Raw genomic sequence first — 19,057 nt, forward strand, 5'->3', positions numbered from 1 at the left:
GGAGCTCAGGCAACGCATTTAGGGAGCTGTGGATGGCATCACGCATGAAATGTTGAAAATTCATGTTAAAGTTTGGTTAGAAGAGGTCATCTAGGTGTCCAAAATAATGGTGGTTTGTTCGAGTATTTGATGTAACTGTTACACCTTGTGCCTTGTTCTGTTTCTTGTTGTAATAAAAGTTTTTTTTAGAACTGCCATTGTGTGGTTTTCATTTGTCAAATTGACATTAGACGTCAGTTAAAAAATGTAGTAGACCAAATCAATTTATCCTGTTTAAGATTACATTATGAAACCTAGCAACATTAATATTATGTGTGCTTTCGCTTCTGGGATTGGTCATTTTCGTTAAGCAATTTCTCAATTTTGATGCACATCAGGACAAAACGAATTGCATTTTTGGCATTCTGATTGCTGTCGGCATCCGCTCTTTTTCGGCTAGGCGTGAGTTCTGGGACACCCTGTATAGTTCAGGACTAAATTTAATCAAAGATTTTATAATCCGTTGTTTAAACAGCGTTTCTGCAATCGGCCCTCGAGAGGTTTAAAAACTGATCGAAAAGTTCAATAAATTTATGCTGAATGAAAAACGTTAAAAAAAGTAAAATAAGCAGGAAGAAAATGAACAGGAAATTATGTCTATTTAGGCGCCTACCCCCACAGCACTTTGTTAACTCTGGACATTCCTCTCCCTTTGTGCGCGCCCCTTTTGTGGTAACAAATGACATTTATAAGATGCATATGAGAGTGCGATTTCCTCTTCTTGTCCGAATCCCGATCGTGAAAAGCCCCGATTGTGTCGTAAACTGTTGTAAAACATGAAAGGAGAGAATCTAATCCATCTCGACGGCCTGAAAGTTGTTGGATTTACGACGATGCAGCAGTAAAGCAATTCGGGACTGAGGGCGAAGAGATAAGATTGATGTCTCACTACGGTGACCACATATGTTTGCCCTCTACGAATCGATACGAGGACGAAACGTCCTGAAATATGACACTTTTCGTACGGGAATCGTTAAGAATATAAGATTTTTTGCGAGGCCAGCGAAAAATATGCGGAGTTCTGATGTTGATTCACTGAGGCCGTGCAATTTCCGCCAGAAGCTGGTGCAAGAACGAATATTGAACTTTTCCAGGACAAATATTATCCTTGGCGGCGTGCGATGATTTATGTCGTTGTGTCGATTATTAAAATGGCGAGGACGTGCTGATGTGTTGAATTCAAAAACGTTTTTCTAAGATAATTCCGACCGCTTGCACTCGATGGGGATATTTATCGCCGATTCTTCGAAAGCACTTACTTCACCGTAATTTATTGCGTAATTTTCGATTAAATTCCAGTTCTCGGAAAACACATCATTATAGTTATTTTTACAAATTGGATCAACAGCTTCAAACTCTCATAAAACGATATCAGATAACGAAAAGAAGGCCCCCCATACCACATACACAGAAAAACTTTTTCGTCGCATTCATATTTACTTAACGAGATTGATTCGATAACATTGACGTTAATTTAAGACGTTTGAAGGAGGAAACGCGAGTCACGAAACACAAGAAGGCTTTTAGTGCTGGCAGCGTTACCACCGTTCCACGGAAGAATCAAACAAAACAAGGAGAAATCCGAGACAGATATGAAATAAAATAATAAAAAAAAATCGTGTTTTGCAAGCAGCACACGCACTGAATTCCAACCGAAAATATGAAATTAGTCGATGACCCTTGGGAAGGCACAATATTTGTATGTATGGAGACATGGGTCGGGTTTCGTACGTGAAAAGACAGATTATTCGAGAAAAAAAGCGGGGAACATAAATTGAGACTAATCGCCACGAGACATGAGTGGTGATGGCGTTCCAATCTTGGGAGATTTTTTTCGGTCCTGGCGATATTAGCACTTTTATTGGATAAGAAAATTGCGGATGCTCCCGATGAGTTTTAATTAGTACCGGATCGTGGAGGAAAAGATCAACGGGTTTAACCGCACCCCAAGGGCCCACTTTTGCTTCAACTCTAACACAATTAGTCCAGGCAAAAGACACACAAAAATATCGAAAGCTAAAAATAATTCCCATAAGGTGAATTTTTTGTGTGAACGTTTATTTTATTGTTCCAAACAAAATGTCAAAAGTCCCCGTCGATACGTGTGCTGATAAAAAAGGTACGCCATTGTCAAAGAAAACAAATCTTTGCAAATATGAGTGGTGATTCCAATGGCAAAAATACTTATACTTGAAAATTGTACCTTATCAAATTTGCCACAAAAAAGTTTTCGTAATATTTTTTGTAGGAAATACCATTCTTGAGATATGAAATTATTTTTCAAAATTTCAATAATCTTATTCTTTTACGCACTACATTGGAAGCATAGAACTTTATGTTTTTTTTATGTCGATGTAGCATCGAGTGCACTTATTCTATGAAATTTTCCAGCAACTTATGAAATTATTCTTCAGCAAACTACATTTCATATATTACATTGCATATTTTGTTGAAGAACATCTGAGAGTCCTCAAAATAACAATATAGATTTTATTTTTATCTTTGTTGAAATCGTACAATTTAGTCGCATTTACGTCAGATTGAGATAAGATGAACCACTGCAATTAACATTAAGAGCCGATTTCACCAACTAGCGTTTAACTCTAGTTTTAATAAACTGAGCTTAGTTTAACTGCTGATTTTTAAATTGGATTTGTTTGGCCTGTTTTCACCCTAAACCGAGATTTATAAAACTACGATCATGACAAAAGGAGCACGACAATGCCGCAAATTATTGTCACTATGACAGACTATTACGTCTTGTATCTTGAGAAATATTTTCTGGTGATCAAACGTAAGGAAAATTAATCTTTTCAACCCCTCAGTATTGGTAGATCTTGTGATAAAAGTGATTAAAGGAAAAGCAGCAAAAAATGAAGATGTATGAAGAAAATCCTTCGGCGTTCTGTAGAGCTTCTTGTTTTGTAGGCAGACCTTTATCATTGCACAAGAAAAAGTGAAACACTCACAAAAAAACAATGGATTTTACATGTTAATTGGTTGAAACACAGTAAAAATTTTAAATCAAACTTCAATTAAATTAAAAACTAAATCCTCGTGATAAATTTAATTCTCCCGTATCTTTCTAGCTTTCTTGTTCTAGTTTGTTCAATTCATCTCAAAGCTACTGGCGTTCGATATTCTCGATGATTTGGATTATCTCTCCTGCATGGTCTAATAGGTTCTTAACAATGTTTGGAATAGCTTCTTGGGCTAGGAGATGATTTTAAGACACAGGAGTTCCCTATATTTTCTGAATCATCTTCATTTGCTCTACGAATTATGTTCAAAAGAACAACTGTTGCAAAAACAATCATAAAAGCAATTTTTCTAGCAAGAAATCTGTGTTTAAAATTTATGTAACTCTTCATGCTCTTTTTCATTAGCTTCAAAATAAATAACGCTTCTTGGCTTTACGAGGTCAAATTTTAGATACCTCTTAGAAGAATATTTTGGCATCTGTTTCACTCTCATTCTAAATGGGACCGCCAAAAACCACTTCTTTTTCTTTCAATTTTGATTGAAATACAAATGTCAAAAATTGACAATTTATTAATCTCAATTTTAGATCGATAACTGGTTGAAATTGACCACTTACTTGCTGAACGTAGATTAGTACTAAACTCAGTTTAAAAATGTTGGTGGAATCATATTTGATGTTGATCTAATCTAATCCAGTGGTGAAATCGGCCCTAAGAATTTCATCTTCAGTCAACGACTTCGTCCACATGAAACACACTTCTGTCATTTTGTGCACCAAAAATTCCTCAAATAGTGCAAAATAACCTTTTAGAGAACGTTATGACACTGTAGACTGTAGATCTTAATATTAAAATAATAATAAAAATAATAATAATAAAAAATCTATGCGAATTATTTCGAGGTTCGTGCTAATTTAGCCCGGACTAAAATCTAATTTTCCGGAATCACAACTCATCGCCGCAGTTTCGAATCAAGAAATTGTTACTATGACTCTCTTATAAAAATAACAAAATTATAGTCATCACGATTATCTCTGCTCCATTTGTGCGCCTTTTGTTGCAATTCCATGGCGAGAAATATAATTGCACGTTCAAACGAACGTACTCTCATCTCAAGTTCAAACTCAATTAGCTTTAAAGAAACGAGTTGGGACGTCGGCAAGGGTTCTCGAGCTTGGAACGCGGTTTTAAAGGAAGATAGTTGCAACGAAAATGTTGAGGAAAAGATATATTAGAGATTCGTTGTTATGACTGTAGGTGTCGACAAGTTTGCACAGCGTTATAATTGAACTAGGAAAGTTAAATATTGCTAGAAGGTAATATAGTGAAGTGTAATTCGAAATTTTCTACGAAAAACCACAACTCGCGAGGAAATTAAAATCGCTCGGTGAACTGCTCCATTATTAGTTTTACACGTAATTGGACGGCATTTTTCGAGTTTTCTCTTTGTAGTCTGTTTTTGACGCGTCAGCCATTTTCACTTCAGTTTCAGGATCGTAGTTTCGCATCAAAGCAAACCGTAAATCGAAAGTGGTGTACAGAAGCAAAAATCATCAAATCCCTTTCTCGCGACATCTTCCATAATTTCGAATGGAATTTAAAGAGAATTCAGGCATGTGTGTCTTTCCTTGTGGAAAAGCAAGAGAATAGTAATCGGAATACTTAGTTGATATTAACATGGTTTCTAATTAAGAGCTTTAATTAACGAATGTTTGTGACCACAAACTGTAGGGGGTGTTCCATCCCCCGAGGACAGGAATTGCGCGAAACAGATCACCGAGATAATGAAGTTTATTCTTCACTTCCTCGCTCCGACTCGATGTACTTTGAAATTGAAACGTCAAAGATTTAAATAGGACGTGCGGCGGCAGCGATACATCACCGCCTTCAATTTTTCAAAATGAAAACACGGATAATAGCAGGCCGGGGACGGCGGAGGATGGGAATGAAGAACGAACGAGGCGATGGAAAATATCAACAAAAACAGAACACACAATGACGATGGGAATGGATTTCCCGAGCTTCCGAGTAGAAAGAACCACATTTGTATTTTCCAATTTTAAAATTACTGCGGCTCATGGAGAATTTTGGTCCATCCAGCCGGATCACTGCAATCAAAGGACCTCTGATCAAAGAGAATGTATCAATGATTTATCACAAAGACAATATTGGTCCTTCGAGGCGAATTATGTCTTTTATAAGACGATTTGGTATAATAACCATAAAAACATCCTCTGATTATTAGTTCCCCTTCGTCGTCATTTCAATATCTTCTTTTGACGTTCATCACTCCGCGAGTTTCGCAACAATTTAATCTCATCAGAAGAATAGAAACGTAATAATCGTTTTGATGTTTTGCGATGCATTAATGCGTGTGCGCGTCTTCATCAAAGAGGAATAAACATAAATAAGACGCTTCTCGAGATATTCGTCATTACACTCGTCATATTAACCGGTGCACATTTAATGCATGTAAATAAGGTTATTGTTAATACGTCTGCGTTATACGTTCGTTCTGCGTCCTCTGGGAATTGAGAGAACATGCCGATTTTCAAGCGTTAGAAAATTACATCACAATGCTTTGTATGTATGTACATTGGTAGCGAAGAACAATAACCTCGCCGCGGAAGCTTGCTATTGAACATGTTTCTCACATCTTAATAGATAACAGGCGGTGGAATATTTAATTGACTAAGGGTTCGAGGTGAAGTTAAAGGTTGATGATTGGAGTGGGAAAGAAAAGGGGCTCTACAGACACCACCAAAAGAAACGGGAAATTAATTAATAGGAGTAATAAATAGTCGCCAGAGGGTCAAATGTTTGAAGTTCATATGTCAATTTTCTACCATCGATATCTCGCTTATTTTTTGGAGTAAACTTGAGTTATTATACATCATTATCAGTTATAGCCGTTTAACATTTCGGAGACAAAATTTTTAGTTCCGAAATTTTTAAAGCTCAATTTCTCCTTGAGTTAGTTCTTACCACAACAACTCAATCAAACTGAGGTTTGAAAAGCACCGAAAAATGTAGTAAATAAATGTGAAAAACTTCAATAGACCCATTGTTAAACCAATGCTATTTCTCCCTATAATTACCTCTATGTATAATAAAACAAATAAGCAGAACGTGAATAGAATCAAATATTACTTCCTAAAACTGTATTTGAAGCACGAAATTGCCATGGTACCGATGCAGACAAAGCGCTTTTTTCCCGGAATAATGGCACTTATCCATACATGAAACATTCACGATAATAGAACCTGGCGACGTCAATAAAGTGCACTTTTTCCGTATTAACTCGATGAATGCGCTTGCAATACCCAAAAGTTCAAATCAACCACTTAAAATTTGGCGAAATTCATTCCGAACACGCTACCTTATTAGAGAGACAAAGTAATAATATCGAAATACCCCACATTCATGAAATACGCCTTGCGGCGAAAGTATTACAATAATGAGCCTCCGCACGGTCTTGCGATATTTGCCATTATTATCCACTCAAGTCCTTTCCAGTAATAATAACAACTCGAAACGTTGAACAATGCAATGCATAATTTAGAATCGGTTTGGGGAATTGTTGTTTCGTTTTAAACGGATCAGAGGAAATAATAATTTAATTGTTGTATTTATCCGGGCGCTCGAGGCAACTCGTTCGAATAAATGCTAGCAAAATCGATGAACGTCGACATGCGGGTGGTGAAAACTGAGGAGAATTCATATAGAGAAAATTTTCTAGTTAAAGGTCACGGTGGTTTTCCTTTTTTCCGTACACTCCGCGTTCAAAACCGTGAAAGCTCATCGAAGCACACAAGACAGACAGGAATTTTCTTAAGGTTTAGATTTTTAGTAAACATGCCAGACACACAAACATTCAGACATGTAATCGATCTGCAGACTTTTGTCCCGCACGAACTTTAAAATTTGAATTCAAACAAATTCATCTCTCAATCGTCTACGACAACATACAAAAAATTGCGGCGTGTTTTATTTTAACGAAAATTCGATTTCGAACCTGTGTAGGTGACTGTAAATGTAACGGGCGACGTCTCCCGAGCATCTGACAGGTAACCAGAGACATATCGAAAAGCCCGCAATATGTTTTTATTTATGAAACTAACGGCGAGGTAGAAAAACTTGGGGAGCTCTGGGAATAATACATCAACCCGGTATGTGTTAGATTTGGATATCTTGATGTACGAACGGAATAAAAATTGCCCCTGGCGGATGGGAATTTCTTAAGTTTTTTCAGAAATCACTGCGGAAATGACGGACAGAATATTTATTTATGGAGAAGCGGTGGGGCAAAAAGTGCCACAGGACGACAAGTTTGCATTTCCCACTGTTCAAGCTTGTATTGGGAATTTTATTTGGGTGTGGTACCCCTGGCGCATCCGCCATTTTCGTATTTAAATAGTTTTCAATAAAATTGAACTTTGGAGCATCTGATACAAAGATCTGAGTTAGTTTGCATGTCAAATTTCAAAATTATAGTTCTATTGATATCGGAGTTATTAATGCTATTGGCGCTGCCACCATTTTTGGCAACCCATGCGAAATATATTCATTTTTTTATGAAACAAACGATGACAGATAAAAGTTGTCTGGGAATAGGCGATAAAATTGAAGCCTGTTGAAGACATTTCAATGTTCCTGTGAAATCAAAAACCTATAAATTATTTGATCCACAAACCGATACATTCTGAACCCACAATACTACTGTTTAGACGTTTTATAAGGTTAATAAGGCACTAGTGTCTTATAAGAAAATAATTTATTTTTAATAAAAATTGAAGAAATACGTGAAGTAGACGTCCACGTCCTCGGTTATTGTTAATGGTATGACTTTTTGTGTTCTCCACTAATTGTTGAATTCTTCCTCCTCATATCATGACTAAAACTATGCCAAAATTCTGACATCGATATTTTGCTATTAGTAAACTTGAGTTATTATACATCATTGTACGCAGATTTTTTCGCAGATTCCAAATCTGGGATTAAAATTCAAATCCGATAACAAATAACTGAGTTATGGCCGATCAAAGTTTCGGTTAGTTGATTTTCATTTTTCCTAATTTTCTGTCTTTTAGCAATATATCTAAACGTGCTTTCTTAGCTTCTAAATAGCAATACATACATCCCTAATAACCGTTCCATGAGCTACTAATAGATAATATTTATATCTGACGTGGCATGTGACAAACACAACTAAATAGTAACACGAGTCATTTTTAAGGTTAGTGTCGCGGTTGCAGATAAAATTTTGTATTGCAGTCGTGTCTTATTGGCTGAAAACACTTAAAAAACCATAAACAACACTTATTTATGTCGGAATTCTGCAACTGTAGTTTAACCAAAGTCGAATTAAATTTGTCGAATCATGGAACGGCAAGCCCTATTTACACAACACATCAATAATTTGACAGTTCTGGTGTCACACATGTCAAGAACATTTGCATTGAAATAATCATGAGAGTTTCGTCGATTTTAATGCTGTTGCGTCTTCTAATGTCTGGATAATTCTAACCTGACTTGTGACCAATAAAACCAACAGAAAAAAATGTTGCTAAGTGAATCAGACTTTCAACTAGAACTCTATTGGCTCGAAAGGTAGGTGGAGTTAAATCAAAGTTACATAATGCCGATAATAAATACAATAAATAATTATTTTTCACAATTAACTTTTAATTAACTTTAAATTAAATAATTTCATTCTTTAATGATGGAATTTTTCCTACACCTATAAACTGTTTTAATTATATTTTTCCCACTAGTGGAATTATTAGCTGCTTATGTTATAATTAAGTAAGTGAATAAGTGAATTTTACAAACAGAAAAACAAGTTCGAGATATTTAACACGGCGGATTAACTTATCTCGCACAGGTAATATCTAAAGTAACCCACTTGTACCATAAATAACTACTTTTCATTTTCTAGTCTTACCTTCACCGTTTTCCCCTTTTTGTCTGTAAACAAGCTGAAAATTTTCAACTTTTTATGTGGGCGTCGAAAAAACTCCCCGACTATTGTTTGTATTGTACTAGAAACGTGCGTATTATTTATGAAGTAAGTTTGTTTCGAAATTACAAAGCTATTATTTATTGGAGTCGTATTAAATCACGAAGCGGAAACTTTTAAGACGACGATACATCGTTGGTATTCTCGAGTTCGGAGAAGTTCGGGGGCGGCAATCTAATGTCTAATTGAAAACGATTTACCTACGTTACCGCACAATTCTAAAGTTCGTTCGAAACGTAGAACGAAACTAACTTAATAATTTAACGTTATACCTGTTATTACGGGAGAAGTGACAGACTTATGCTCATGTGAACATTAGAAGCGGAGAGTCGTTAATTCCGCATTCACGGCTTGCACGATTCCAGTTGGGGAGTTTTATATTCTGTGTAACCACCTGCAGCGTAGCTAGTTTTTCAGTAAAATAAACACGTGTAGTTGCAATGCTTTCAACACCTTTTATCGATTGTTCATGACGTCACGAGTATTCCCAACAGATCCATTCTTTCCGCAAATATCACCAAACGAGCAGTAATAGTTATTATATCCCTGCACCGAATTGATAACAATTATTGTAAACGTATAAATAATCGAAACCGGACACACCCGACGCACATTAACGTAATTTTAAAATTAACAATACCTCATAAATAGCAATTCCATTTGCATAAATATGACAGTTTAAAGCGTCGTAAATCTCCGATCAAAAATTAAATACGTTTGGTAATACAAGGGGATTTACATGAAATGTGTAATGAACGACTTACCTGGCCCCGATTGACGAATCCGTGCTTGTCGGCGATCTCGTCTGCCACATCGTTACTTTGAGGGATGTGAACGGCGAACTCGTTGGAGTAGATGGGTTCTTCACGACCAACGGAAAGTACCACGGTGCCCAGCACACACCCGCACACGAGAAGATTACACAACCTGACTACCATTATTGCTATGCCAAGGAGCGAATACCGAAGAATATATTTGAGAATGATCGATCAGGACGTGGAATATTTCCAAAGCGATCATAGGTTACTACGAGACGGTTTGAGATCTGAAAACAAAAGGGCACAGGTAAAAATGATGCAAAACACGGAGGCGAATCACATATTTAGAAAAAACATTTTAGAGTTTTTCTGTTTGAAGGCAAGTCAAAAATTTGGAGTATTTTTTATTAAAATCTGTATTTTTCGTAGTATTAGCCCTAAAGCTGTAAAATTTCAAGAAATTAGTTTTAATATATTTTTTTAAATGGTGCCAAGAACTAACGGTTCTATTTCTAACTACAGAAATTTTGAGCAAAGGAAACAAATTTTAGAGTTTTTCTGTTTGGGAGCGAGTCAAAAATTTGCAATATATTTCATTAAAACCTGTAATTTTCGTACTTTTTAGCTCTAAAGCTATAAAATTAAGAGGAGTTACTTTTAATGACGTCATTATAAACTGTGCCAAACTTCAAAATTTTTGAACACAAAAGACAAATTTTAGAATTTTTCAGTTTGAGGGCGACTAAAAAATTTGCAATATTTTTCATTAAAATCTATAATTTTTTTTTAGCCCTAGAGCTATGAAATTTCGAGAAATTACTTTTAATAACTCATTCTAAAACTGTAGTAAACTACAGAATTTTTGAGCAAAGAAAACAAATTTTAGAATTTTTAAGTTCGAGGGCGAGTCAAAAATTTGCAATCTTTTTCATTAAAATCTATAATTTTCGTACTTTTAGCCCTAGAGCTATGAAAATTCGAGAAATTACTTTTAATAACTCGTTCTAAATCTGTTTTAAACTACAGAACTTTTGAGCAAAGAAAACAAATTTTAGAATTTTTAAGTTCGAGGGCGAGTCAAAAATTTGCAATCTTTTTCATTAAAATCTGTAATTTTCGTACTTTTAGCCCTAGAGCTATAAACTTTCGAGGAATTACTTTAAATAACTTGCTTTAAAACTGAGCCAAACTACAGATTTTTGATCAAGGAAAACAAATGTTAGAATTTTTCAGTTTGAGGGCGAATCAAAAATTTGCAATATTTTCCATAAAAATCTGTAATTTTCGTACTTTTAGCCCTAGAGGTATGAAATTTCGAGAAATTACTTTTAATAACTCGTTCTAAATCTGTTTTAAACTACAGAACTTTTGAGCAAAGAAAACAAATTTTAGAACTTTTAAGTTCGAGGGCGAGTCAAAAATTTGCAATCTTTTTCATTAAAATCTGTTATTTTCGTACTTTTAGTCCTAGAGCTATGAAATTTCGAGAAATTACTTTAAATAACTTGTTTTAAAACTGTGCTAAACTACAGATTTTTTAATCAAGGAAAACAAATGTTAGAATTTTTCAGTTTGAGGGCGAATCAAAAATTTGCAATATTTTCCATAAAAATCTGTAGTTTTCGTACGTTTAGCCCTAGAGCTATGAAATTTCGAGAAATTACTTTTAATAACTCGTTCTAAATCTGTTTTAAACTACAGAACTTTTGAGCAAAGAAAACAAATTTTAGAATTTTTTAGTTCGAGGGCGAGTCAAAAATTTGCAATCTTTTTTATTAAAATCTGTAATTTTCGTACTTTTAGCCCTAGAGCTATAAAATTACTTAAAATTACTTTTAATAATCCGTTCTAAATCTGTTTTAAACTACAGAACTTTTGAGCAAAGACAACAAATTTTAGAATTTTTTAGTTTGAGGGCGAGTCAAAAATTTGCAATATCTTTCATTAAAATCTGTTATTTTCGTACTTTTAGCCCTAGAGCAATGAAATTTAAACGAGTTACTTTTTATAACTTGATTTTAAACTCTTGCAAACTACAGGTATTTCCGTATTCGATTTGAATGCGTTAATAGCTTCGTTACCATAACAACGTAGAAAATTGTATTTAATATGTAAAATAAAAACACTAGCATAAAAGACTCGTTCTATAAAACTTAAAAACACTCGAGCTAAAACCCCGGACTCTTGTTTTAATACGAGTTTTATAAAGCTCCGTTTTTAACATATTATTCTAAATCTCTAATCCTTGTTCATTTCAGTTCCTCGCTTTCTTTTCAGTTTTTTTATATTAATAACCCCGTCGCCTTTGCGCTTCATTCAAATTCTCATCCATTTCCCCATCACCTGCCTAGGAAATTCCGCCCCCCTTTCATCGAAGAACGCTGAATTAGGGTAGTGCGTAATTCGCTGCCCGAAAAAATCCCAAAGTGTCTCTTGCGAACATCGCAAAAGGCGCTTCATCGGCATAAAAGTTACTCGGGCATTAATTTTGAATTGGCCTTAATGCTCCATCCAATTTTACTGCTATCGCCGTTCACTTTTTCCGAAGATAGACACTGCATTAATTCGCCGTCGTCTTCCTGGAAAGTTTTTAAACGTTCGGAATGATAAATGACGAGACGAACGACGACAAATTTGACGACAACAAATCCCAGGAAAAGAAACAAAAATGGAAAATTCCTTTCCGTCAAGTGCATAATTTCGAAATTTCCACGACGTCGTCCGAATGAGATTGACGCCGACGTCCAATATAACGTCGACCATCATCCCCCCAGACGGGGATTTTATTTCAACTTCAACCGCGATGGATGTGGGATAATTCAAATATATCTCCTGAAGCGGAGAATTGTGAAATTCCCAACAGTGGAAATAAATTCTGCTTTTGTCAGTTCATGTTGGAGCATAATTAAAATATGAGAAGCGAAGAGCGGGATTATATGCCTCGGATGCATTTTCGAAAGTGACCAAATTGAAATATTCCGAACGAACCGCAAAGAGGGAGCGAAAATTGCCGGCTCGATGAGGGCGGTTTTTGGGGAAAACACTGATTTAGGCACCGTGATACCGCAGATTCGGGAATGCACGATCGATCATAGGATTCAAGGAATATCTGGACCGATTTCACGCTCTTTGAGCAGCTACTGTCCCATTAACGCGATGAGTGAAACAGATCATTTTAAACGGTTTCAGCTGACAACTGCCCCCATAACTTCATTCTGATTTTCAGTCGAAACATCCTAAAAAAGTCCGAGCCTTGCACATGACATGAACGATTTGTCGCGTTCGTCACCAGCAAGTTGCAGATGATTGCCAACTCAAGTTTTTAAGGAAACTGTTTTGATACCTTTCAGAGAAATTGCTCGCCTCAGACTTCAATAGAAATGATATAGGATTTTTCTTAGTCGCTTTGTTCCCTTGTCCGGATTCGCTCAGCCGTTAACAAGGAAAATAAGTAAACCAGTAAGTTCGCTTCCGATTATTTCGTGTCTTTGTTATTCAAGGTGTGACGTCTTCATCCTCGCAACAAAACGAGGAATTTTCTTAGCGAGCAAAATTTTCCAAAGAGTAAATGAATAGTGACAGAAAAGGGTTTCCGAGAGGAAATTTTTATATCGAGCTGTCGACGAATTGTCTCGTAGACTTACATGGAAAATTCATTCGCGGAAAAATCGACGACGGAATATGAATTAATCATTGGTTGGGAATTTGACTCGAGCGACGAGAGACACAAAACAAATACATTTTTTACGTACAAGGACAAAAAATTGCTATTTTATATCGTTAAGTCTCACGAGACGTTTCGACAACGTAACGACTCTTCAGGTTGTAAATAAATAAAGTGCATGCAGTTTTAATTAAACTTTCGGCCGCGATACTGCAATTACATTTCGGTGATAAAATTCGGGGTAAGTTGCTAGTACGTTGGAAATTAAATTAGTACGGCATTAATAATTTTGTACCAGAGAGCTCGTAAATACTCGGTTCTAATTAAAATTTACTTTTGTTTAATATTAATTACGCCATTGTTGCTGATAATGTTGACTTTTAATTATTTATTAAACGAGGTGCTTCAGAGTATCATTTTAGTGGATTTCAAATTAATTCCATTACATGGGAAAGTGGCGATTATACATATTCTTACTTAAATATGACCTCATTACACAAACTCCTGTATTTATGCTAATTTTTTACTGCAACTCGGAGAATTTAACAAATATTTACAAAGATATTCGCATCATTAGGTGGCAAACTGTTTGCTCATTTTTACAAACATCATAATCACAAAGTGTTAATTTCCATCGGTGCCCATTAGTTACCGGCTTTGTCAATGTTAAAACTTCGGTCCCATAATTCAGTTATTATTGTACTAAGATTACGAGATAATTGTGTGAAATCAACGTTAATTAATATGAATTATTCTCATTTTTTGAGTTTATTTGAAAATTCCGCGTCTAACAACCGCAATCGGCTCGTAGCAAAACGTTTCCATTCCTAATTAACAACAGTTCGTTCTTAAATTTATCATCCGATGTGGAAATGGTCTATTAACGCACTCAAAACAAATGCGGAAATAGCTCTGTTACAACAGGAAATTTGGAATAGCTATTTGTGTATTGAGGACGGAAATTTTCACGTTAGCAGCTCTATTACAAGTTACCTGCCAAATGTCAAACAAAAACTGTCACATTTGTCAGATTGTCACTAAATTCTAGGAGCATCAGCAATAAACTTGTTTTGTCAATGCAGATTAGCAAGTATTGTAACTTTTTGTTTTTCATCATATTTTGCGATTAGGTACAGTCGCGGTCAAATTATTTTACACGTCAAAATAATTTAATTGTCAGAAATTGTAAAGTCTCCTTTATTTACTTGATTATTACTGTCACTTTTGACAAAATTGCTTGAGATTCACATGTCAAATTGACAGTAAATCATAAATTACACTCAAATTTTCAAAATGTAAAAAAATCTACAATAATTTGACCGCGACTGTACAATTGCTTGTGGAGCCATCTATTCAACAACATTCACATGTATCCACTACAGGTATCTAACTTATCCCTTCCAAATTCTGCTGATTTTTAACATAGTTCCTTTGTAAATCTGCAGAAAAATTGACGTATTTTCCTGGCACAAAGTAAAAATCTAGTCAATTTGATACTTTAAAATTGAACTTTTGACATTAAAAACGTCACTGCCTATTTAGTTACCACTCTCGCCAACTGTTACGTTTAGGATGTTTTGTTTTCGCCAACCTTAGTAACTTTTTTGTTTTGTAATTTTTTTTTCATCTAGCATTTTACGCAATTAAAATCAATTTCCAGTTCCATTTTTGAGGTTATAAAGACCCAACTGCACACAATATTCAATCAAATTTTATTTTTAGATTGCAGTCCTTTTTAACGTTTTTCGACACATGAAGATAGGGGCCTTTAAGATGAAAACTAGTTGGTTTTATTGTTTAACGGTTGGTATCACACTTTCATCAATGAACAGAAGTCTGCTGAAGAAAAATAGATTGTTTTATTTCCAATACAGTCACCCAAGAGGTTAACCTCCCTGGGAAATCGGTGTATTAGAAAATCAGGAAAAATCGTTAGAAAATCAATAGGAAATCAGGGAAAATCATTAAAACATCAGGCGAAATCAGGGAAAGTTAGACAAAATCACAACGAAATTAGGGGAATTGAGATGAAATCACAAAGAAATAAGGAGAGGTTGGACGAAATCATAAGGAAATCAGGGGAAGTTTCACGAAATCAAAAAAAAAGGGAGAAGTTGGACGAAATAACAATGAAATCAGGGGAATTCAGACGAAATCACAATGAGATCAGAGGAAGTTTAACGAAATCACAAGGAAATATGAGGAGTTGGACGAAATAACAAGAAAATAAGAGGAAGTTGAACGAAATAACAAGGAAATCAGAAAAATTTATACAAAAATCTATAAAAATAAGGAGAAGTTGGACAAAATCACAATAAAATCAGAGGAAATTTTACGAAATCACAAGGAAATAAGAGAAAAATTGGATAAAATAACAAAGAAATGAGGGGAATTTAGGCAAAGTCACAAGTAAATTAGGAGAGGTGAAACGAAATCATAAGGAAATCAGGAGAACTTTTACGAAAACACAAAAAAAAGGGAAAGTTGGACGAATTCACAAGAAAATCGGGGGAAGTCAGGTGTAGGCCATTTTTGAGAAGTATTATTCCCTGATAGTCGCCAGACGAGCAACTTGGCAGAGTAAAGTCACCAGATCCGTTTTTTTTTATTTTTCAAATTTTGTTGGACTAAAAAATAGTGCGGATTTTGGGAATAAAAATAGAATGTTTTTTGATTTCTTTTTATACAAAGGAAACACATTTTAACCTAAAATAGTCTTGACAACTTACTTATGCTAATTTTTTACAGCAACTCAGCAGTTCCGTTATCGGGCGTGTCAATTTGTATCATTTGTGTTAAAACTCCAGTCCCATAATTCAGATAATATTGTACTGCGATTACGAGATAATTGCGTGAAATACGACGTTAATTAATCCGAATTATTCTCATTTTTGCGTTCATTTGAAAATTCCGCGTCTTACAACCGCAACAAAACATTTCCATTAATTGAAGCACTTCTGACGTCGTCGTTCTTAAATTACCTGACATTTTTTCGCGAAAATATCACCGGGTGATATTTTCCCATTTTTCTAAGTGAACATCGCGCGGTTTTCACGTAACGACGTTATTTTCTTGTAATACCCATTTTATTGTTTGCGTTGTTCCAACGGATGTTTTCATATGCGCTCGATGCAAGTAAACGATTCTTCGTTTTGTGGTGTGTATAAGCGACGAGGCAATTTGCAGACACGTTTCATATGACGTAATTAAATCGTTGCAAAACTGACCGTGGATGCGTTAAAAGTGAATGTCGTCGCCAAGTGGAACAGAGAAGGAACGATGGAAATTACTTAACAAAAAGTTGGATTAGTTCCTTAGACCTTTCTCAATTAGCAAACTTTAACACTCTGGAGTGTCGAGGACCCGCTTCTGGTGTTCTGTAGGCACATGTGGTAGAAGAGAAGTTAGTCAATGTGTCCCAAAGCTCACAATACGTTCTTGATTATGATGGTGATATCAAAGGAATTGTTGGAAGTGGGATCTCAAGTTTCATAATTATTCAAGATGTAACGTTTCATTTTAGGGTAATGTTTCTAATGTTCAGAGCATTGTGCGTTTCTAATTGGATTATGTGGTGGGCTTCGTACCGGCATGACATCTACAAAGAACTTTCAAATGTGACGAATTAAATGGTGTTTGTGATTTTCATGTTTTAAGCTTACAAACAATGGCAACACAAGGACCGAATCGATACCATTGTTTAGCCATTGTGAAAGTGTAGATATTGTGTACCAAAATGAGCATTTAGCAACACAAAACAACGAGGCCACAAAAGCAAGAATTTAATAGCGACTAGCACAAATTTTTAATTAGATTTAAAGACCTAAGAAACCTGGCGCATGCACCATTTTTAACAACCCGAAATCTATTTTTTCGCAGCCAAAGGAGATTTATTGTGGTTTCCAACACAAAGACGCTAATTGCAGACAAACGTAAACAGTCGACGACAACGTAAAATAATTTCTCGTAATCCTCTAAAGTCCCTAATTTTAATTAGAACCTCCAAAGAATATTTTTTAATGAGTTTTTGTACTTCGTCCAGTATCGCCTCCTGGAAGAATATCTTAAGACGCTATTACGGTTTCTGTTTTGAAAGCTCAAAGCTAATTATAAGGACCCGTCCAAATTATCCCATCTCCGGAGACATGTGCCGGTTTCGGGAATAATTTCCCGTCCCTGGATGAATTAGAAACAGAGACCCCCTTTCCACAGTCTGGGCGTTCCTTTTTTCCGAGTTTTCCGTGGCAATGATTTTTAAGTAGTTTTACCGCTCAATTTTATTGGACTTTGTAAGTTGGGAACACCTTATTTCGCGTTTAATGAAAGCAGTTTCGGAAAGTAATCGCCTCTCATTTAATATTGACTCGAAGAAACCTAAATTAATTAATTTCGAGACAGGACTTGCCTCTTTTGATGTTTTTATTTCGATGCAACCGAGATTCATAAATTGCCCGGCACAATAGATAAGAGATATTCTCGTTTCAGATTAAAAACGTTTTATTTCGGGTCGTAAATAAACCTGTTTTACTTTTGATTTGATTCCCGGAAAAACGGCACGAACTGCTGTAAATTTTCTTTTGGCACGCCATTACAAAAAGCTCGGAGAGGAATTTCCACCTTTTTTATACATGAAAAGGAAAAAAAAACAGATTTATGCGTGAGAATAATTCTAAATTAAATTAAAAATATTAATAGAGGAGCATTCTCAAAAGCGTGAAATATCTGACGTTAACATGCTAAACGTGCTTTTATTTTTTAGTTTTTTCACTATTCCAGTCTTAAATGAGTCATGAAATTTAGAAATATGAACGTAAAGTGGATATAAAATTTTATAGCGCAAGAACGGCAAAAGTGAGGTTTAAAAAACTTTGTTCGTTTAAAAGGTCGAAGTTTATGAACCTCGTTTTACGGCAAGAATGAAATTTCTAGGTGTAGTTTTAACAACCCTAGTTAAAGTCGTATCGCACGGCTCTGCTTTGGCCCCCATTCTATGTGTCATTTGACATTTTTTTACATTTCGGCCCTCATTTGTTTAAAATTAGGGATAAGGGCTGCCACCCTAAAAAATGATCCCCAAACTCTTATCACTCATCGCGTACAAACCGGATTACGCGTTGAAAAACAGGATTTACAAAAGTTTTTCAATGCATCAGAACTTTGCCAGATGTGCCTTTGTCTGGCGGCTTCTTCGTTGATTAAAATTTTAGAATACGCCTTTAGCGAAATTAAACTTAGTCTGAATCGATAAGTATAAAAGTAATTAATTACCATGCCCATCAAACAAACACCTTTTCGTTGCTACCGAAGTGCGATTAGATACAAACACAAGAGTTAATTTCTAGTGGGAGTGCAATTATTTTCGAATTTCCGAAAGACCAATTTATTCCGAAATTATAGATGGGAATTCACTCAAATTAATAGGATCGAAATGATTGATTAACAGGATTATACACACAAATCAAGCCGACTAATGACTTTTATTCAAAACAAACCATAAAATGAAAAGACTCACAAAAGGAGATTAATAGGAGTCGCAAATATTAGCACAACATGACAGTTCTAATAATAAACTCTTACCTAAGGCAACAACCGCAAA

At 35.3% G+C, this 19,057-nt stretch overlaps 1 protein-coding gene across 1 annotated transcript in view; it reads right to left on the minus strand.

Moving 5' to 3' along the window:
- LOC148173345 (furin-like protease 2) overlaps positions 1–19,057 on the minus strand; it is a 132,739-nt gene that overhangs the window by 95,164 nt on the left and 18,518 nt on the right. Inside the window, exon 2 of the mRNA XM_088040153.1 lies at positions 9,804–10,084. Coding sequence (XP_087896279.1) covers positions 9,804–9,977 — 174 coding nt within the window. The 5' untranslated portion in view covers positions 9,978–10,084. The remainder of the gene's footprint in view (positions 1–9,803; positions 10,085–19,057) is intronic.

This window comes from Gnatocerus cornutus, chromosome 6 (genome assembly GCF_029298725.1).
Source record: "Gnatocerus cornutus isolate USDA-ARS CGAHR chromosome 6, icGnaCorn1.1, whole genome shotgun sequence".
NCBI lineage: Eukaryota > Metazoa > Arthropoda > Insecta > Coleoptera > Tenebrionidae > Gnatocerus > Gnatocerus cornutus.